General features: G+C 38.3%; 4 protein-coding genes and 1 pseudogene across 6 annotated transcripts; 3 read left to right on the top strand and 2 right to left on the bottom strand.

Annotated features, from left to right (window-relative positions):
• The first annotated feature begins 242 nt into the window (after positions 1-242).
• Positions 243-2,129, top strand: LOC121769536 (stage V sporulation protein K-like). The gene is made up of 4 exons (XM_042166375.1): positions 243-382; positions 483-654; positions 1,252-1,346; positions 1,441-2,129. The coding sequence occupies exons 1-4, from the start codon at positions 338-340 to the stop codon at positions 1,942-1,944; spliced, it is 816 nt and encodes a 271-aa protein (XP_042022309.1). The 5' UTR covers positions 243-337; the 3' UTR covers positions 1,945-2,129.
• A 6,790-nt stretch (positions 2,130-8,919) lies between these two features.
• LOC121769113 (sulfite exporter TauE/SafE family protein 3-like) lies at positions 8,920-11,962 on the top strand. 3 transcript variants are annotated; one of them, XM_042165808.1, is made up of 14 exons: positions 8,934-9,055; positions 9,142-9,259; positions 9,365-9,617; positions 9,714-9,873; positions 9,995-10,195; positions 10,287-10,351; positions 10,433-10,460; positions 10,537-10,634; positions 10,702-10,788; positions 10,877-10,927; positions 11,010-11,231; positions 11,332-11,425; positions 11,512-11,652; positions 11,731-11,962. In XM_042165808.1, exons 3-14 carry the CDS (start codon positions 9,402-9,404, stop codon positions 11,817-11,819), a joined length of 1,452 nt encoding a protein of 483 aa, XP_042021742.1. In that variant the 5' UTR covers positions 8,934-9,055; positions 9,142-9,259; positions 9,365-9,401; the 3' UTR covers positions 11,820-11,962. The 3 variants fall into 3 exon arrangements, with proteins under 3 accessions (XP_042021743.1, XP_042021742.1, XP_042021741.1); XM_042165809.1 differs by lacking the exon at positions 9,142-9,259 and having other exon boundaries at positions 8,920-9,055; XM_042165807.1 differs by lacking the exon at positions 8,934-9,055 and having other exon boundaries at positions 9,076-9,259.
• On the bottom strand, positions 11,892-15,478 carry LOC121769112 (protein disulfide isomerase-like 1-6). Its single transcript, XM_042165806.1, has 12 exons — positions 14,814-15,478; positions 14,377-14,506; positions 13,993-14,158; positions 13,708-13,826; positions 13,478-13,558; positions 13,323-13,412; positions 13,163-13,234; positions 13,012-13,080; positions 12,711-12,791; positions 12,447-12,581; positions 12,293-12,346; positions 11,892-12,215 (listed from the first exon to the last, which is right to left on the bottom strand). Exons 1-12 carry the CDS (start codon positions 15,323-15,325, stop codon positions 12,120-12,122), a joined length of 1,605 nt encoding a protein of 534 aa, XP_042021740.1. The 5' UTR covers positions 15,326-15,478; the 3' UTR covers positions 11,892-12,119.
• A 564-nt stretch (positions 15,479-16,042) lies between these two features.
• LOC121768619 lies at positions 16,043-17,931 on the top strand (annotated as a pseudogene).
• Positions 17,932-17,969: 38 nt separating this feature from the next.
• Positions 17,970-20,175, bottom strand: LOC121769282. Its single transcript, XM_042166030.1, has 3 exons — positions 19,411-20,175; positions 18,604-18,789; positions 17,970-18,471 (listed from the first exon to the last, which is right to left on the bottom strand). The coding sequence occupies exons 1-3, from the start codon at positions 19,876-19,878 to the stop codon at positions 18,190-18,192; spliced, it is 936 nt and encodes a 311-aa protein (XP_042021964.1). The 5' UTR covers positions 19,879-20,175; the 3' UTR covers positions 17,970-18,189.
• Between the last annotated feature and the right edge of the window lie 1,768 nt (positions 20,176-21,943).

Here is a 21,943-nt window from a genome sequence, read left to right as displayed (position 1 = left end):
AACAATTTTAATGCTATTGTGTACTTTTATTAAATATCCAACATTTAGCCTAAGTGTTATTAGTAGTATTTTTTTATTTCTTGGGTATATAATCATTATTTTTATCGATGATTTTGATGAACACTTGAAGAATATTGTTGTACATTGTGGTGTTGGATTGAATGACATGACACCCTTAACTTTCCATTAACGATTAAAAGTTCAATTAACAATATTATTAATAATTAATAGTGAAATTAAAATTATACTCCGCGTGTTGTCTTTTGGCGATTTGATATTTCGCCCAAAATTCTGACATTCAAAAACCCTGAAACGAAATTCCAACACCGAGAAAAAAATGTCGGTTATCAACTGTGAAACTTTCTACGAAGACGAACCCATGGTACCTTGATTTTGATCTTCCCTTCTGTTTCCTACATTTAATTTCGCAAGTATTTTTGGATGATAATCAAATCATTGTTCGTGTTTTTCTATGCCATCAGCTGGAGGAAGTAAAACGTGAAATTTCTAGTATTGTGGGACTGCCGGAGATCAAGAGGCAGTTGGAATCAATTGTGGATAAAATAATTGATGCGGAGAAGGACGCTGCCGATGGAATTAGGGTTATACCTCCAAAACCCTTTCACATGGTGTTCGTCGGCAGGAATGGAACTGGTACGGCTCCTAAATCGTAATCACTCGCAGGAATTAGGGTTATTTCCGAGTTTAACTGTCATGCTTCATGATTCTTTCAATGTAGTGGCTGTTGACTTAACTAATTCATGTTTCATGTACCTTGCTATATGGGGAGAGATTTGTGAAATGTATGTAGGAATTCCATCTTTAGGAAGGGACTCAAGTTTCTCATTACCTTAGTTAAAAATCAACAATTTTATTGGAAATGGGAAAAAATGAAAAGGTCTTATGGATGAACTTTGTTGATCAAGTAATGTGAAAATGTTAGCCAGCCACAGTGTTGCCTAGCTGTTAAGATAAGGCTCAAGAATTTTATGTGGGAAAAGAACAGCGAGGAGATTGCAATGAAGGCGGGAAACGGCTTCACTCTTTATTGCGAATGGGATATAATGAAGTCTTCTGTGCAACTAATTTGCTTGAAAATGCTTGGTGTGTATAAATGGAAAATACTACTGTCATTACTCATTAGACTATTCGAGATTAACATAATTGATTTCTCAAGAGTTCATGTTTGTTTCATAGCTTTCTATGACTATTTGCTACTCTTAATGCAACCTTTTATACGCACGTTAACAGGTAAGTCCACAGTGGCTCGAATAATTGGTAAACTATTTTACTTAGCTGGAGCTCTGGCTTCATACACTGTGACTGAAATGCAAGGAAATCAAAAGGTTAAGAACTGTTTCATTCAGCATAATATAATAGTTTGATTTCCTAAAACCACACGGTCCACACCACATAATAGAGCATCGTTGACATGACCAGATGAAATATGCAGAAGGTGGCGTGCTGCTTGTGAACATAGATGAAGAAGATCTCATTAATTCCGATACACAGGAGGAGCTCATAGCTGCGATGGACGCAGGAGACTCATCTATTGTGTTAGCCGGGAATTACAGTGCCTTGAACCAGTACATGAAGTGCAATCTCAATTTGTACAAAAGGTTCTCAGCAAGGCTTCAATTCGACGACTTGACTTGCGAAGATCTTGCCATGATTCTTGAGAGGAAGGCAAGCATTAAAGAGGAGAATGATTTGTTATGTGGCTTTGAGCTGGATAGCTCTTGCAGCACCGACAGTATTGCTCGAACGATAACTGAGCTTACGCCTCGAAACCTACGTAGCTTGCTGAATGCACATTTGCTGGATCAGATGCTGATTGAGGCGAAGAAAGTGGCTATGCCAGGTGAGAAAATCATATCATTGGGGGACCTGGCGATGGGTATACAGAATGGGGCAGATATCTACAAGAAGTTGCTAAATTTGTGATATCACGGCAAAATAGGGCATTTTGTGATTATGAAGAAATTTATAATTAATTGTTGTCATATATACTTCATAGTAATTAGTTATTAATTACATCACCATTTGTAAGATAACCCAACTTTTGATGTGCTAATGCCAGCCATTTTAATGGCATTAGTATTTCTTTTGTCCGACTATTTCTTCACATATTTTGGTTCCTTTGCATCATAGTAGTAATTTATTTTGTACTGTTTGGTAGGTATTTTTTAAAACCATGATTTTGTTCCTTTACAATTTACTCCCTCGACCCACAATAAAGTCACACTTTGTCTTTTTTGTCCATCCCACAATAAGAGTCACACTTAATTTTTACCATAAATAGTAAATAAGTCTTACATTCTATCAACCTACTTCACTCACGTTTTATTATAAAATCAATATAAAAAATAGGTCACATAGCCCACTAATTTTTTCAATCCACTATTCTTTACTTTTCTTAAAATCCGTGCCCACAATAAGAGTGACTCCTATCGTGTGACGGAGAGTGTACATCATATCCGCAATACTTTTTTTTTGGGTTTGACCATAGTTAGGTTTCAACTCGTGACCTCAAGGTCACCACAGCTCCGAGCTGCCAACTGCGCTCCGTTGGCCAACAATACTTCTTTTGAAATACTACTAATATTTGTATAGCTCAATTTACGTTTCGAATAAAATAAAAAAGCAAAAATACAAAGAAAGGTTTTCCTATCTTCTTAACTACCACATTGAATTGGATTTAAGGGAAACACTTGTACCCTAGAATTTTCAGCCCAAGTTATTTTCGGCCCATCATGAGATTTAACATCGTTTTCTAAATGCTAGTTCGAAGAGGACGTTATTAAATAATTTTGAATCATTTTGCAATAAGAGTTACTTTCGTTTTAAAGAAACTCTCCCACCAATTCCATTAAGTCACAAACTTTGATCGAATTTGCCTTATTTCCACGTAGATCCGCCATTAAACAAGTACTCATGGAAATACTAGAAAATTTATTAGGGCATATAAAATTGATAAATAAATAATAGTACTAATACTAAGTGGAGTAAATAAGAAAGCTATTGTCTTTACCATAGTTGATCGAGATTGTTATAAATTCTCCCTGAAAGAATGCGTTGGCGCAGTCACATTATTTTCAATCACTAATCTACGTTTGAGTCGTGCATAAGTTATGGTGATTTGTAAACATGCAATTAACTCATCGCATGCATAAAATATGACAACAATTAATTTTTTTGTTAGGTCATTATTCTTCGTCATTTATTACTATTGTTTTTCCACATTTTCACCATACCTAACGTTCTCATTACCCTTTCATCTCCCACAATTTTAGTATTACTTCATATCTTAATAAGCCTGAAACTTCCGGGAAATAACTTTGAATTGAAATGACGACCATCCATTTATTTTAATTTTTATGTTTACTAAAAGTCATTGGATTAAATGAATAAAACTTAGCGTAAAGTATCTATATATCAATATAGAGTCATGTTAGGTTGACAATTTTCTTAAATTAATAACTGACAACTGTGTCAACAACCTACATTATAGATATCAATACAAATGTCTTTGTGTTGACATAATATAAATTATTGATATAATTGTTAATTATCAATTTAATAAAATTATCAATTGATCATATCTCTCAATCGTACTATCGCATAATCAATATTTATATACGTATATATATGTTGCCGACAGATCATGAGAATGTCCTGATACTCTACTTCTCTTTCAATATTTGTAAAAAATAATTTTGTAATGAGAAATATCGGCCTCCTTATATATTTTTTTATGGAGATTGATCAAATACATGTCAATTGGTTATTATATTGACTTTCGTGTTGGAACTTGGAAGTAACAGTGCACTGTTACTCTATCAATTTCTGAAAATTTGTCACTTATTTTTATTTTTGTCTGTCCCTAAAAATTTATCAAATTTCACTTTTACCATTTTTAGTAGTGAACTTCATATTCCACTAACTCATTCTCACTCATATTTTATTATAAAATTAATATATAAAAATAGGACTCATATGCTACTAACTTTTTCAACTTACTTTCTATTATATTTCTTAAAAATAAGTCAAATGGTAATAAATTATGGGGGGCGGAGGGAGTATTAAATAAGGTGACTAGTTAACAAAAAAGAACACACAATTTCATATTATATCAATTAAATAGATAGATTCTCTAAAACTAAATTTAATAATTTATCGCACAAATGTATCCTTCGCCGGAACTTAACGCCGTCGCCGTAATCCGAAGCCGCCTCGGCCGTTAGATCACGCAATTCAAGATTCAACGACGGAGATGACTCCTCCGCTGCCGTCCCGTCTCGATTGCGAAGGGCCCTTTGATTTGTGGTGGGGGTTGGGAGGCGGAGGGAGGTGGCGACGCGGAGAGAATCACGGTTGTGGTGGTGGAGCCCACTCCTACGCTTACGTGGACGGATTGCGACACGCTGGGGTTGGATGAAAATATGTGGAAAGGAGAGGGGCAGATTAGGAAATGTTGACGTGGCGGTAGCGTATAGGTTAGGACAAACGTAAACTGTGTTTAGGAGAAGACTATGCGTGAGAGTCATGCAGTTTACGTTAATGATGTACGTAATTACATTTGACAATTATAGTAATCGTCCAATTAAACAATAATTTCATTACGTTTATTGTTACTGTGAATATAAAAGTAGGCAATTTAGCTTTCTTTCTTTTGTGGATTTGCAATTTAAAAAGTAGATGGTTGATTTCGACACTTGATATAATATTATATGATTAATTTGTATTGGTGGGAGATTGTTAGATTATGTTATACTATATTCAAATGGTGAGAAGCTTCTTGAACGTGACTTTATACATTGATTAACCAAATGAATAAGTTCTTATATACAATTAGTTAGTTGGACTTGACTTGTGATTTAATATTGTCGAACTCAACTTGACTTATATACAATTAGTATAGATAATTATGTTATAATTAAATTTGAAATCGATATCAATGTACTATCAAATCGATGCTAATTATAACTGAGTTTGGATTAATCATCAAAATCATACGTGGAGTAGTTGGTCAAATATATTGATCATGAGCATCATGCATGACTCATGCGAAATGAAGATAATAAAATACACGTACAGCTTGAACAAATTAAGGCATATCTTAATAGAAAAAATCTAGATTAAAATATCAGTGTTCAAAGTATTATTAAAAAATTAATAATTCGGGGCATTTGGATACTTTTGTTAAATGATCCATAGTTTAGAATATGATTATATAAATTACAATTTTCTTTAAAACGAAAATGACCACTCGAGTAGTATTTTATTTTGGGATGTAGGAGACGCGATGCAATTGAATTGGTATGGAGCTTTTGTATCATTGAATTTATTGTGGGTCAAATGGGACTTTAATAATGTTTTTAATTATTTAGACCATCCACAACGCGTCTCGCGCCGGGCTCGCGTCTCGTCTCGGAGAGACGAGACCCCCGCGAGACGCATTGCAGCGCCCATCTCGTCTCCAGCTCGCGCCCGTCTCGTCGCGTAGCTCGTCTCGGCGAGACACGAGACGAGATGTCTCGCCACGCGCCAGGGACACGTGGCACGTCCCCATGCGTGCGTGACGCCCACTCGCTGGCCCGCGAGTGGGCGTCGTCACTGATGACGCAATAATTCATTTTTTTTAAAAAAAATCGATTTTTAATAAAAAAAATTTTTTTTTTCAAACGGTAATATTACCGTTAAATATTTATTTTCGTTTTTTAAATTTTTAATTTTGTTACTCTATAAATAATTCTATTCCATACTCATTTCAAACACAAACACACATCTATTCCTCTCAAATCCTCTCTATCACTCCAATTTCCATCTTCAATCAACTCAAACAAATGGATCCTTTTGAGCAAATGCGCCAATTAATGGAACAATCACTCGAAGAAGATCGACGACGAGAGGCGGAGGAAGCCGCACCACCCCCACGACGCTCCCGGAAGTACATCAATCGGAACCGGGAGGAAGCCGCCGCGAAGTGGAGCGCATCCATCTATACAAGAACGGTTGGCTATTCGGGCAAGGACACGCGACTCTAGCGCCCACACCCAACTCCAAGAGGATCTAATTGAGCACATTTGGGAAAACTTTGGCGGAGAAGATTAAATTATGTCATTTTTATTTTTTTAGAATTTTAATTATGTCTTCGTTTTTTTTAATGTTAAGTTGTAATATTGTTTTAATTTTAATAAAGTGTGTTTGTTTAACTTGAATTGGGTTTTTAAAAAAATTATAAATTAAATTGAATGAATAGTAATTAAGAGACGGTATAGAGACGGTTAAGAGACGGAGCGTTGCAGGTTCCGTTTCTTAGTTAAGAGATGGAGGAAAAAAGGACAGTGGGGCCCTCAAATAGTGCTCAAATAGTAGTTAAGAGACGGTATAGAGACAGCGTTGTGGATGACCTTATTATAAAGTTCAGAACTTATAAATATAATCCTCCAAAAAGTAAAAATTAATAATATGGGCCTAGTGAGATTATGGATTTGCCAGCTCATCTTCTTACACTTTATTCATGCCACTAATTATATCCACTTTTTATGTTTTATGTTCTAATAAAAATTAATAATAATAATAATAATAACTGATTTAACCAACTAATAGTAACATTGATGATGTATAATTAAAGTAGCAAACGTTTAGTTTACCTATAGTTTTCAATTTATTTCATTTCATAACAAAAATGAATTAATAGTTAACTACTTATATAAGTAAATTCCCCTATCAAAATACTCCTCCTAATAAAAGAAAAGTAATGATAGCAAGTACAACTACTAAGCTGTCTCATGGTCATGAATCATGAATGCTCTGAGCCACAAAAATTAATTCTCCTACTATTATAAAGTTGGAGTATCATAATTAAATTTAATTCTCTCATATTTTTATACATCATACTACCAAAATAAGTATATCAGTAAGACCATCCACAATAGGCGCCCAGTGACCGCCCAGCCGAGCGTCGGTGCTGGGCGGTTCGCTGGGCGGTCTATTGCAGCCGCCCAGCGGCTGAGTGGAGAGAGAAACCGCGCAGCGCTGGGCGGTTATGTGGCGCTGGGCGGTCGGCTAGGCGGTCCGTTCGGCGCTATTGCAGCGCCCGGATCGCCCAGCGCACCGCCTAGCGCGAAAAAATAATTTTTTTTTTCGAAACACTATATATACGCGCTTTGTTCGTCATTTTCATTCGCACAACTTGTTTTAACGAGTACTCTCTCTATCTTAATTTCTGTTCAAGATCAACAACGCAAAATGAGTAATGCTGGTGGTAGTAGTGGTGGTAGCGGAGGGGATGCTGAGGAGTACGAACGTCGAATGGCCGAGGCGTTGGACGCCTATACGACCAACGCGATAAACCAATGGATGGAAAGGGCCTTGCAGCCGGCGATACCTCGACCTCCCCCAGTGGTCCACCGCCGCAGTGTGATTGATCGGGATCACGTAGCTGCACATCAGCGCCTATACGAAGACTACTTCGCACAGGAGCCTCGGTTCAACGCCAACCTTTTCAGGCGTCGTTTTAGGATGACCATGAACCTGTTTATGCGTATTGTCAACGCTTTGGAGTCTCGATATCTGTATTTCCGCTTCAGACACGATGCGTCTGGCAGACCCGGCCACACACCTATTCAAAAGTGCACTGCGGCAATCCGGCAGTTGGCCTACGGAGGCGCGGCAGACATGTGGGACGAGTATCTCCACATCGGTGAGACTACTGCCTTGCAATGTCTGAAGAATTTCTGTCTGGGAGTGATAGAAGTATTCGGTGATCAGTATCTGCGAAAGCCTACCCCCGAAGACTGCCAAGATCTGTTGCGGATGCACGGGAGTCAGCATGGGTTCCCGGGTATGTTAGGCAGCATAGATTGTATGCATTGGGACTGGAAGAACTGTCCCGCAGCCTGGAAGGGGTTCTACACGTCCGGCTACAAGGGAAAGAATCCCACGATGATCCTGGAGGCCGTAGCTGATTACCGGCTTTGGATTTGGCACGCGTATTTTGGGATAGCTGGTTCGAACAACGACCTCAACGTCCTCAACTCGTCGCCACTTTTCAACGAGCAGTGTCAGGGCGTCGGTCCGGCCATCAGTTTTGTCGCCAACGGCAACCAACATGATATGTGCTACTACTTGGCGGATGGGATATACCCTAGGTGGCCCGTCTTTGTGAAGACGATCCGATGCCCAGGAGATGCGAAGAAGGCCTACTTTGCGGCACGGCAGGAGTCGGCGCGCAAGGACGTGGAGCGCGCATTTGGTGTGCTCCAGTCTCGATGGGCGGCAATTAAGGGTCCAACGCGTTTGTGGGATGTCCAATGCATTGCTGATATCATGTACGCATGTATTATCATGCACAACATGATTGTCGAAGATGAAGGTGGCGAACTGACCAATTGGGTCAACGACGATAATGAAGCCGGTCCAAGCCACGGCGTGGCCGCCCCCAACGTACGGAGTGGGGTACCTCACGATGAAGCCGGCCTCTTACAAGCACACGCCGACATGCGCCAAACGGCGGCTCATATTCGACTCCAAAAGGATTTAATTGAAGAGTTATGGGCACGGAGGATTGACCGCCATTAGTTTTTTTTAATTATGTATTTTTTTTAATTAATGTACTTTTATATTTTATTAATATTAGTGGATTTTCTCGTTTTTGTGTCGTAAATTTAATTCCGTATATTGTGTGATTTTTAATTATTTCATTTTGTATATATTTGTTAATAATGATGTAGATAGTATGTGCCTGGGCTATGGCTGGGCTATTGCTGGGCTATTTGCTTGTTTTGATGACGTGGCAGGAGGATTTTTAGTGCTGATGATGTGATAGTGGCTGGGCTATGACTGAGCTATTGCTGGGCTATTCATATTGTGGATGGCCTAACATCGACAAAAAAGGCAGAGATGAAAGTCATCAACTCATCATCATGAGAGAATGAATAGTAATTTCATCACAAAGATTTGAAAAGATTCTCTTTTGAAAGCTACAGTTCCGTTTTTTTATGGTGAGTGAAGCTTGAGCCACCGAGCCGGAGACAAACTACATTTAAAGGTGTGTTTGTTTTCTTATTCGTTTGAATTGCAGCATTAAAAAGTAAAGAGGGGGAAACATGTTTGCATAATTGCATGCCACTTCAGTTTTCTTGTGTAGTAGTGTTTGAGAAATAAAGATAGAATCTGAGGCTTCGATTCTCACCACCCAAATTATCAAGAAAAAATTGTCACTCAAAGTTGCTGAGCTTCTTCACTCTGATAGGTTAACTCCCCACATTTTTCCTTGCCCTGAATTTTGATGTTTGTTTGTGTTTTTAGTTGATTTTGGTACATGGGTTTCAAGGAACATTCTTGATCTTTTTTGCAGGGTGAAGAAACAAGTAGGGTTTTGTTTGGAGGAATTCATGGCTGAGATAAGAGCAGAATGTGACAAGGGTTTGAGAGGAAAAGCTCTGATTTTGATTGCTTTACTAGCTTTAGCTTGTGGAATTGTTGCAGCTCAGGAGAATCTTGAGCAAGTGACTGCTACAGGAAATGGTGCCTCTGAATCTGATTATTTCACAAGAATTATCAGTTTCTTGAAGCAAAGTAGAGGCTTGCAAGCAAGACCTGTTTGGCCTGTTAGTTTTTTTAATTATTTAGCAATTTTGTTTATGAAATTTCTTTACTTAGTGCTCAAATTGTGTGAAATTTGATGAAAGGGTTGTAATTTGTAGGATATGGAGTTTGGATGGAGAATAGTTGGTGGTACTGTGATTGGATTCTTTGGTGCTGCTCTTGCTAGTGTTGGAGGTGTTGGTGGAGGTGGCATTTTCGTTCCGATGCTGGTGTTGATAGTTGGGTTCGACCCGAAAACATCAACTGCTATATCAAAGTGTAAGATTCAGTGCTAGACATAGACTAGTTTACACATGTGTATATATGGCTGAGAATGTGCTTATTGTTGTATGATTGTATCCCGTTTGTTTTTTAAGTGTTGTGTCGTTTTCTTGATCAGGTATGATAACCGGTGCTGCACTTGCTACTGTCTATTACAACATCAAGCTCCGCCATCCTTCCCTCGATCTCCCAATAATTGATTATGATTTAGCTCTTCTTTTCCAGCCAATGCTGATTCTTGGAATTAGCATTGGAGTTTTTTTCAATGTGATTTTGGCAGAATGGATGGTTACTGTCTTGCTCATAATTCTCTTCATAGGTAACTAACATATGCTCGCCTCTGTCTGCCTTTTTTCTCTTAAACGAATGAAGGGAGTGCTTAACTGCTTATTCGTTATGCAATTTGACAGCTACCTCGGGAAAGGCTTTTTTCAAAGGTGTCGAAACATGGAAGAAAGAGACCATAATAAAGAAGGTGCTGTAAATTTTCTACTTATTTGGATTTTCATGTTACACCTTTAGGCTGATCAGTTTGCTTGTTTCTTTCGACTTACAGGAAGCTGCTAGGCGCTTTGCATCTGACTGTAAGTCGGATTCTTGAATTGTTTATGCTCGTTAAAAATTTTCTTGAATGCGCTAATGTTTTTTTATTAATCTCAGCACAATATAGTGGAAGCGAAGAAGCTCCATACAAGCTTCTACCAACAGGCCCCACTGATGAAAATCGAGTGAATCTCGATGAGCAAAAACCGTTAGAGGTAACAATATAAAAACTTCAACATCTCAGAAACATTAGTTACTGAGGTGGATTGGATAACTCTGCAGGTTTCAGTTATCAACAACGTATCCTGGAAGAAGCTCGCCTTTCTATTTGCTGTCTGGCTCGTTATCTGCTCACTCCACATCTCCAGGGTACCTCCCTGGCTTAATCTGTCAAGTTTAAACTGATTTTCTGTTGTTCAAAATTTTCTTCTTCACTAACATTACGACGTTTCTCCAGGACTTTATGACCACTTGTTCAGTTGCATTTTGGATAGTAACCTTATTGCAGGTAAATATCTCCATTTCTTACGCATTGGAGTAGCTAGAGTTTTGTGTTTTTCACATTTTATCATTCTTTTCTCCATCTGTAGATTCCCGTTGCAATTGGAGCCTCGGGATATCAGGCTGTCTGCTTGTATAAGGGTTGGAGCGTGATTGAATCCAAAGGACAACCGGGAATTAACTGGACAGTATACCAGTTGATTCTTTGCTGTTTCTGTGGAATATTAGCTGGTGTCGTAGGCGGTCTGCTAGGCCTCGGAGGGGGATTCATCTTAGGTCCGTTGTTTCTCGAGCTAGGAGTTCCACCACAGGTGCATCTCTTTCTTTCTCATTGAGAAACTTACAACACCAAACTTTTTCTCATTTGAGACTTGATCGTATAGCTAACTTGTTTGAATACTTGAAATGCAGGTCTCGAGTGCCACAGCAACACTGGTCATGGCATTCTCAGCATCCATGTCTGTTATACAATACTACCTCTTGAGGCGTTTCCCTCCATCCTATGGTACGTTCTTTCACCTTTAGGAAGCTGAGAAACCTCACTGTGATGTCGATCATAGACAGCTCACTTCCTTTCGGTTTTTCTTGCAGCCCTTTATTTTGTTGCAGTGGCTACCTTTGCTGCATTGGTGGGGCTCCACGTGGTCAGAAAGATCGTTAAAATACTTGGTAGGGCGTCGTTGATCATCTTCATCCTCGCCTTCACCATCTTTGTGAGCGCGATTTCACTAGGTATGCTCATTTTCTATCGTGTTTCGTTGCCAAGAACGAGGAGAGCAATGCAAGTTTATGCTACTCTGTTTTGGACAGGTTGGGTTGGAATCGAAAACATCATCGGAAGCGAAGACCGTGGGCATGACTTGTGGTTTTACAACTTTTGTGAATACAACAAGTCTTAGTTGCTGCCTCAATTTCATGTACAGACTTTTGTACTAAACTTTTGTCTTGTTTTTCGCCATTGTAAGAAGCTATTTTTATGTTCTTGATGACATAAGTACTAAAATCAAGAGTTAATGTATGTCCAACTACCCTCTTGCTATCATTGGACTTGTTACAAACTAAATTTTATAGATATAAATATATAGGTTGTTTCTATGCAGTATAAGCTCACAAATCGTTTCCATCTACAAACATCATCTCTGGGTTTTGTCCGTCGTATAACTCTGGAGGCAAATCGGCTTCCAACAATGTATGTCGAACTACAATTCATCCTTGGTCGCGTCTTCTTGAGTTTTCAAAATTTTGTTGATAAGTGCAGCTAAGTCCTTCAAGTTGGACTTTGTGGAGAGCGTGGTCTGCGTATGAGACACGTTAAAAAGACAAGGCTCGACTATAAGGAGTGGAAAGTTTAAGAAACGTAGCTATGGCATACCGGGTTTGACTTGTCGTTTGCAGGGTAGAAGAGTAGAGTTGGATAGTCCTCAACCTGCACATATATTTCAATTTTCAAGACGAAATGTTCTAGCTAAATTTGTAATGTTATAGCATAAGGATTGAAGATACGAGTAGACGAGACGTCCTATTACCTGCAATTTTGGATGTTCATTAGTTGAAGCATCTATCCTTGCAAAGACCAGATTATCCAACCCCTTGAAGTGCTTTGCCAGTTTCTGGACATGCTTGCTCGTGGTTTCGCAGGTGATGCACCACGGCGTGTGGACCTAAAGAACGAGCAGTGTCAAGACTTCATCAACATAAGAGATGTCGAATTGTGCTCATAAACTAAACAAAGAAAATGTGAAAAAAGAAAAATAGAAGAAGGTTTTGGAAGCGCGAAGCTCTAAACAAACCTCCAGAACTATGTTTGCAGGATTGTTAAGGACCAACTCATCAAATGTCTTTCCCACTACAGTCAGAATGTTGGCGTTTTTCTGCAGTAACGAAATTTGAGTCACGTTACTAATGCTGTTAAAGAAACTTGTACATACCCGATTAAAACAATTCGACAAGCATTTATCTTCTACGGGAAACATGAAACCTCTACTCTTCAACATATATACTCATTTTTGAAATCAGGATAATGTAACCTCCCAAGTATCGATTCGTTATGCAGGAACGAAATAATACTAGCAGTGGTTTATAGGAACTCACATTATCAGGAATTGTTTGTGACTTGAAGTATGGTTTCAATGTTCCTTGCACGAGGCCGGTACAGAATTCCTGCAATGCCAATACATACAATGACCGAACGAGAAACTACATGATTGATGAAATCCACAACATTACAGAAGAAATTTATTACTTCAATATTTCTTGATGTTATATCTGATTCCAGCAGATACTTCGAGTTGCTGTTGTAGTCAAAAGAAACAACCTACAGACGAAAATGAAGAAGGAAATGATAGAGAAATTTAAACCAAGAATCATACAAGAAGGATAAGCAAGAATGACTTGAGTTTTACCACAGAATCCTCCGAGTCTTCTAGACTAAATAAAGACAGGAAGGGCTTCGCGAGGTTATCCTCTTTAATATCTACAGCTACAAACATCATCTGCAATATCACAGGAACATTTCAGAGAAATGAAATGGCAAAAGGAAAGACTAAGAGTAGAAGACCTGTGACTTGAACTTCTTCGCAATTTCTTGTAATGGCTTAAGAAACTTTTGCAAGTCGTCATCCTCAGCGAAGACATACACCTAGTTTGAACATACAAGGGAGATTAAAAAGTACACTTTCAACCGTTGACATACATTTCAATCCTTTTTTTTAATTTTAGAGATGAACTAACTGATTTTTTATAAACTGGAAAAAAGCAAAAATAATCTGCAAGTGATGGAAGAGCAACCTGTAGCTTGTTCGTGCTGGAGTATACTTTAGCAGAGTTCAGCTCAGTCATTACAGTAACCAACGGGAACTTGTTGTTCTCCAAAAAATGCAAGATTTCGTCTGAACTGAAATGTCCGTCTGTATGCCACAACAATTGCCTCTTCAGCCCAAATAATATGTTCGAATAATAAGATAATAAAACCATGGAGGTTTATGCAGTGTTATTGTTTTTTTATAGCTATTGCATAACACAAAACTGCACATTAGAAATGAAGTTGTGATTGTCTTCCCTAAATGAACTCACCAAACGATGTGTAATGCTCTGGTTCGCTTTTCACAAGACCAAAGAAAGGTTTAGTCAGCGTGCCAACAGGGTATAATACTTTGGCTATCTCAGCGCTGCTTGTTTCTATAAATTGGACTTCATTGTCAGCAACAGCAGCTTTTACGAACTCCCCATAATCAGGCCCCTGAATATACGATCTATTATTTAGCAAGTCTGCACCAGCTAGATCAAACAAGATGCAAACTAAAGATAAAACAAGACCAATGCAGCATCTCCCTAACTAGCAATGTCTTCAATTTCAATGTAGACTAAAGACTATATCACAAAGTAACTGGACTAAGAAATGAAAAGTACTACTAATCAGTATTTTTGAAATAACTCAAGCTCTTAACACACACGCACCTCAAATTTATCAAATAGCCCAACTGCATATGTAGAGTGCTGCTTCAGGTATTCATTCGCATCAGCTACTGAGCGTATTCCAATAACAGGCGCCCCTGTCTTCTTCCTTGTCCATAACACTATTTCTTCCCTTTTCACAAAATGTCACCAAGAGAGAGCTCCATATCAGTATCTAGTCACAAACAGAATACATCAAACACATATCTACAATGACTACACCAATGCAAATGAACTCATCACAGATCATCCTCTTCTCAATCAAGAATCTTGATTGGAACCACAAAACTTCATAACAAATCACACACAATGCAATGACATAAACTAGTTCCAAAATCATAATGATTTATAGCAATGCAATAATCTATGATCTCAAATATCAAACTCCACCACTTATACCTTCAATCAATCTCTACAAACCAAAAATTCAAAACGCTTACGATGAAAATCCACCGGTGTAAGGCCGAGAGGTGCCATTGGCAAACAGCAACAGAGTTGGGAACCCTTTAATCTCAATACTCGCAGCCGCCTTGGAGTACCTGTCGCCATCAATCTTGGCCAGCAAAACCCTACTCCCTAAACCCTTGAGCACATTCGCAGCCTCAGCAAACCTCGGCATCAATTCAGCACTTCTGCCGCACCACGGCGCGTACCCCAAAACCAACACGTACTCATTCTCCTCAATTGTCCTCTTCGGGCCGTCGGTGTTGAGCTCAAGCACTACTCTCTGAGCTCTGCTCAACACCTCCGATTTCTTCCCAGTTTCAAAATTCGCAGTTGCGGGCTCCGAATTTGCTCCGTTTTCTTGCTCATCGTCTATTGCGATGAGTTCATCAATGTCTCCCAGATCATCAGCGTCTTCGATTTCTGAAAAAACTGCTGCGGAAGTGAGGAGGAGGAGTAGAATTGCGGGGAGAAGAAGGGTTCTTGAGCTAAGCTTGTGGTTGTACATGGTGATTTGGAGGTTAATTTACAAGATTTTTGAAGTAAAGATTGAAACTTTTTAGTGTGGGAGATCTGTTGTTTGGATCGTTTACAGAGTTGAAAGGAAAATGGTGGGGGTGTATGAAATTAATGCAGCAACGTGCTCAAATGCAGAGGATTAAACAACATTAGATATTACATTGATTTTACATAAACCAGCCGCATATTGCGGCGACGGCGTCTAACAAAATTTCATTTTTCAAAATAAAATTGAAGTCTTTTTTCTTTTCCTATGTGTACAAAAATACTATACTAAAACTTACTACATAAAATGATCAAATACTAAAATTGATTTATTAAAAAATTTCATGTACCGTTCCATGCATTCCTTGCGGATATTCCAAAATAAAGAAAAGGATTGTTGGCTCTAAATATAGCAAATTCTACTTTATTCATGACTTAAATATGAATTTAATAATTTTGAATGACAATACACCAATTTTCGATTTGTAATGATTTTCGTAATACTTACAAAACTAATGAAGTATCGTGACGGTGGTGACATCTCTCGTTGTACACCAATTTTTAGAAATGAAAATAAATAAATGTTATAATAGATTCGGTCCATAAAAAGAAATAATATGGAGTATAATAAATTATGCTGTTCATTTTTGCCAGACAAGAGAAGAGATTCCAGATTTCTATTACCTGAAATTTGATCAAATGTGGAGGTTGGATTCCCTTCATGTCTTCGTCCGATTCCTTCTGTAATAAAATTCAGAAATCTTATTTTCAATAATTTTTTAAACGGTGGTTCATCAATCAAATGTATTTTACGTGGATTTATCTGAAATCCCCTTCAAATTCTCATTCCAAATCCTAAAGTTTTGATTCAGACCATTATTTTTACACATGCAGTTTAAATTAAGTGGATAATAGAAATTAATTTATCACTCTCAAAGAAATAAACATACCTTAATTTGTATAACCTCAAACTTTTGCATCAGTACATTATTGTCTGAAAATTTCAGTTCTTGGATGTAAGGGATACTACCAAAGATCTGCAGGCGAGCTGATGAGGATAAACGGAACAACAAAAGCCCCCGTTATGAACTATGCGTCCGAGACAGCGCATGGAGTTGCAACCATAAGAGCTTTCGGAGTTGCTGACATCTTCATCACGAACTACCTCAAACTTGTCGACACAAATGCAAAGGTCTCCCTTTGCTCAAGCGCGGCCTTGGAATGGCTCGTGTTGAGGACTGAGGCACTTCAAAACCTCACCTTGTTCACTTGTGCTGTATTCTTACTATTGAGCCCAAACTACTACATTGCTCCAAGGTAAGTTTCTGCTAACTCAACCTTTTCCAATCTTTTTATGCTAATTTGGACAATTTTTTTGTGCTGTTACAGGTCTTGTAGGACTATGTCTTTCCTATGCCTTCGCACTGACCAGCACGCAGGTGTTTCTCTTGAGATGGTACAGTAGCTTTGCCAACTACATCGTCTCCGTTGAGAGGATAAAACAGTACATGCAGATACCACCTCGTGCACCAGCTGTGATAGCAGATAAGAGACCTCCATCTTTGTGGCCTCGAAAGGGTAGGATCGATCTAATGGACTTGAAGGTAAGAAATGAAACTACTTTACACGTTGTCTTATGTTAAACACATGTGAATATTGAAGAACGGATACGCTATCGCCCTAATGCTCCTATAGTCCTCAAGGGGATTACCTGCACTTTCAAAGAAGGGAAGAGAGTGGGGGCGGTGGGCAGGACGGGGAGCGGGAAAACGACATTGATCAGTGCTTTGTTTCGTCTGGTTGAGCCTCACAGCGGGAAGATCCTCATAGACGAACTTTTGATATCTGCTCGATAGGGCTGAGGGATTTGAGGCTGACGCTCAGCATTATACCTCAGGAGCCTACTCTGTTTAGGGGAAGTGTTAGGACAAATGTTGATCCATTAGGCCTTCATTCTGATGATGAGATATGGGAGGTAACATAAATCCATATTTAAGATGAAGTTTTAATCTTCATTATTAATTCTTGATTTGCAGGCCCTTGAGAAATGCCAACTTAAGTCCACAGTCAGTAAACTGCCAGACTTGCTAGACTCTTCTGGTAAAGATACTAAATGTGGTAATAAAACAGATCAAGACAAACTACCTCATCACTGCCAATTTTAGTATTTCTTGGTTTTGTGCAGTTAGTGATGAAGGGGAGAACTGGAGCATGGGGCAAAGGCAGCTCTTCTGCCTTGGAAGAGTGCTTCTTAGATGGAACAAGATCTTGGTTCTCGACGAGGCAACAGCCTCGATTGACTCGGCCACAGATGCCATTTTGCAGAAGATAATCAGAGAAGAGTTTGCTAACTGTACTGTCATAACAGTGGCACACAGGGTTCCGACTGTCGTAGACAGCGATATGGTGCTGGTCTTGTCGAACGGTGGGTTTACCCTCGTGTCGTATGTGAAGTGAAACGCAAGATGTAACACGATGTTTTGTTGCGTATTTATATGGTTTGTTGCAGGGGAATTGGTGGAGTATGACGAACCTTCAAAGCTTATGGAGATGAATTCTGCATTTTCAAACCTTGTTGCTGAATATTGGTCAAACTGCAAACAAGGATAACTAGTGCATTTGGTTTTTCGAGCTAATAGATATTCTTCTATTGAAAATTGACATCTTATTCAATTGAATTTCTTAGCATATTATACATGATACAACTAATACCACAATCTTTCACATTCTTTACACCTCTCAATTTTATTACCACAATCTTTCGAAATGGGAAGTTTCACATTTCCTAAGTTAAACCCAAAAAAAAGAATTTTGCTTCAAAATGTAGTTTCAGCAGCATCACCACAAGCGCTGTTAAAGTAGGCTACTTCAGCTGTAAGTGCAAGCATCCTTCTTGAACTTGATGGCCTTGTTGCTAGTCGAATCAATGATCAATGGGCACGACACTCTTCTATGGTGCTTTGTCCTCACCAACTTCCCAACCACATCACCTCGTGTTCTTACTTCAAACTCCAACGTCAGTGGAACCTGGACAGCGCCGCCAGCTTTAACTTCTAGATTCGATGCAGCCCCATATAAGGGGACTCTAGTTCCCTCTATGTGCACCACCACATTCTTGTGGCTTTTCCGGTGTTGATAGTATTTCTTCAGCTGGGATTACACAATCATACTCAAAGTAAACACCTTTTAAACTGGTTTCATGATATTGATGCACATGCGATAAGAACTACACACACAAAAAAAACACGGAGAAGCAAAATGGAGGGTGTCGTAGATGCCTACCTCCCCTGTTGCAACAACGACATCAGAGTAGATGAGATTGACCGGTGTTGCAGTAACATGAATGCCGTAGAATGTAGCAGGATTGTACACACTGATCCTCAAGGAACCATTCACATTTAGCATCTTTGTTGGAACTCCGGTGAAGTCTGCACCCGAGCCGATGTACATGTTGTTGACCGTCAAGCTCTGCACACAATATTCTGAGTTTTAGAGTATTCAGCTACCCTTCTGAGGTCTTACACAAGATAAAGAGTCGAGATCATAAAAAATTCAATATCTTAGCTAAGCCAAGACCTATCATAAATGCAAGTTGCTTTCAGTCAACCTATCATCAGCTTCAGTAGAAATGGTCACAAATTAAAAGCTCTACCAATCCACATCAAGAATTTATGCAACAATCAATTTGTCTTACACACATCTGCAACTGATCATCAGATAACCATATCTGCTTCTCCACAAATCATAACACAAAACATCCAAACCAAGCAAGCTCTGCCTAATCAAATCACCATCACAAATGCAACAAGGTGTAACATCTGAGTTTTTCCTCATTCCCAAATATCCAGAGTGAAGCCTAAAAAATTTCCCAATTAGTATATATTATAATACAAAATTCTCACTTTATGCCAAGATTAGGCAGAAACTATGACTTCCAACTCTAGCAGATAACACCAAAACTCCAACCAGCATCCTCAAAACACAAAAAACCCCAAATTCCCAATTTCCCCAAATTTAACCTCAAAACCAACACAATCAATTAATCAAACAAACACACACAAAACACTAAAATCAGTAAAAAAATCTTACCTTGACAGCAACTTCAGCCTTGAACGGCCTCCCGGCGCCCCAGATGATCAAGCAGAAGACCGTAAACAGCACAACAAACCCCAATAGCGCCAACAAAATCTGGCAGCGCCGCGTGTATGCCTTATCATCGTCGAACTCGTCGTAATTCCCCTCCTCCACGATCACATCGCACTCTGGCCACCCCTTGTCGTTGCGCTTGCTGCGGCCGCCCTTCCGCCCAGACGACGACCGGAAAATCCCGGAGAATCGGCTGGCGGAGGAGTTGCGCGAGTGGCGGCCGAAGGAGGGGTGCGAGGGGGACTCCATGGGGCTGTTGAAATTGGGGGTCGCATGCATGGACGACGACTTGTCCCCGTCGTGCGAGTCCCGCGACGGGCTCTGCACGTAGTACACAGGCCTCTTCGGAGACCTCGACGGCGACGACGGCGCCAAGCTCGTGACATCGGATTCCGATTTCGCGTGCTGCATTTCTCAATTTCCCCTTTCCGAGATTTTGGGAGAAGTGAGAAGTAAATTGATGGACTCTGTTTCAACTCTAAACCCTAATCATGTAAAAAAAAGCTCAATTTGTTTCGATTAAACTGCAGAATTAGGAATTTGACAACTGAGAGGGAACAATCAAAGAAAGCACATAATCCAATGCGAAGAAATGGAAGAATTTGGAAATGCAGAGGTTGGAAAAACAGAGTTAGTGCGTGTAGTGTGTGTGCAAATGTGCATGGGAGTAAGCAAGCAGAGGTGGAAAGTGAAGAGTGAGTTTGTGTGGTGATGAAAGCTATGTATGGGAAAGAGATTCACAACTGACTCCGAGGCTGGCTCCGGGCCTGGCTCCGAGCCTACGCGTTTTACATAGTGTCGGCAGCCACAAGTCGCTTTCGCAACTTAGTGGAGCGGTGGGTCCCTTTTTCAATGGTTTTATTTTGTTTTATTTTATTTTATTTTATGTTTTAATTACTCAACAACTTACCAAATACTACTACCATGAGCGATATTAATGTTTAGTTAAATTTTAGCATTTTTTAGTTGGGAAGTTGTGACTAATATGACATGTTTTTTATATACTTCAATTGATGTTTTTGTTTTGTCGGTCAAGTAGAAAGTTGGGCATTTAATTAAACTCGTGTTTAGTTGAATTGAAAAGACTAATTTACTAGCGCATGATTTGATATTATTGTATATTTAGTATAATCTAGAAGTGTGCTATATTATGATTTATGCAAACTATCATGCTTGGTCGGATTGAATTATAAGGTCAAACTTTACATTATATGCTTATTAAATTATTTTATTTGACGTGGATGATATTTTTCTACCACTTTCTGCCTATTTTACTAGTATGCTGCCATTTGTAGATTTTTTCTAGTTTTATAATTGATTTTATTATAAAAGGATATAATTTAGTCAAATATCGAATAAATAATGGGTATTTTCGTATTATTGAGCTTTCATTCTAGTTTTGAATTGTTTTCACTTTCAGTCATTATATGGCCATGAAAGATACTCTCTTTTTCATGGTAATGAAAAGAAGACGCCAAAATTAAATTAATGATTGATTAGTTAGTAACTTGATATAATAAAAAATTAGACAAATCACGATTGCAACAATTTCATGTTTAGTTACTACCTTTCGATATTGCCATTGGCATTCTACTATTCTATAGATCATTAACATGTACGAAAAATAGGTATTTTTGCATATTTTATGCATTTCTTTTAAATTCCAATTAGCTTGCTGGCATAGCAAAATTATTATCGTTATACTGTACTTAATAGTAGATGGTTTGTATATATGGTATTTAATATACGAGGTGAGTGTAATTTTACATTTCGCACTTCAATTAACATCATATCATACTAATATAAAATGCATATTTTATAAATTAATTCATTTAGGTTGATTATAATTGACCTATTTAGTGGGTGGATTTAATAATTGATGTTTGGTGACAGTGACACGAAACCTAGGGCTATGAAATCAGTCCTAACACCAACTCTAACCATACACCCAAAGTCTTTTTTTAAAAAAATTATCTTCAACCCTACACCAAACTCAAACTCATTTTTATGTTTTCTACATATTTACATCAAATATGGTCTTACTGCAAAAATTTTTGACATATTGTAAATCAGTCCATTATTATTTAATTTTGTGAATTAAAACACGAAAAAAAATTTACAATAACAAATGAAGATGCTCGATTTCAAAAGTATTTGACTTGATATGGTGCAAAAAGAAGTAAAATGCTCCTCCGAGCTTGCACTAGTTGATCAGTTGTGGGAAAAACTCAAACCCATTTTTTGTAATTAAGATGTTTTTAAATATGTTTTGATTTATATTTTAATTTTATCATAGCACATGAAATGTATATTAATTTTTAAGATAATGTATTTTTAATATAAAGTATATTTATATATAATAAGAAAAATTATTTTATAATTTAATTTAATTTAATTTAAATTTTTGACATAATGTTGTGCATAAATGTGTAATTGAACAAGTAGGTGGGTGTAATTGAAAAGGTATAAAATGTAG

This window comes from Salvia splendens, chromosome 15 (assembly GCF_004379255.2).
Source record: "Salvia splendens isolate huo1 chromosome 15, SspV2, whole genome shotgun sequence".
Classification (NCBI taxonomy): domain Eukaryota; kingdom Viridiplantae; phylum Streptophyta; class Magnoliopsida; order Lamiales; family Lamiaceae; genus Salvia; species Salvia splendens.
Note: the sequence above shows the minus strand (reverse complement) of the source record. Positions and strands in the feature narration are given on the sequence as shown.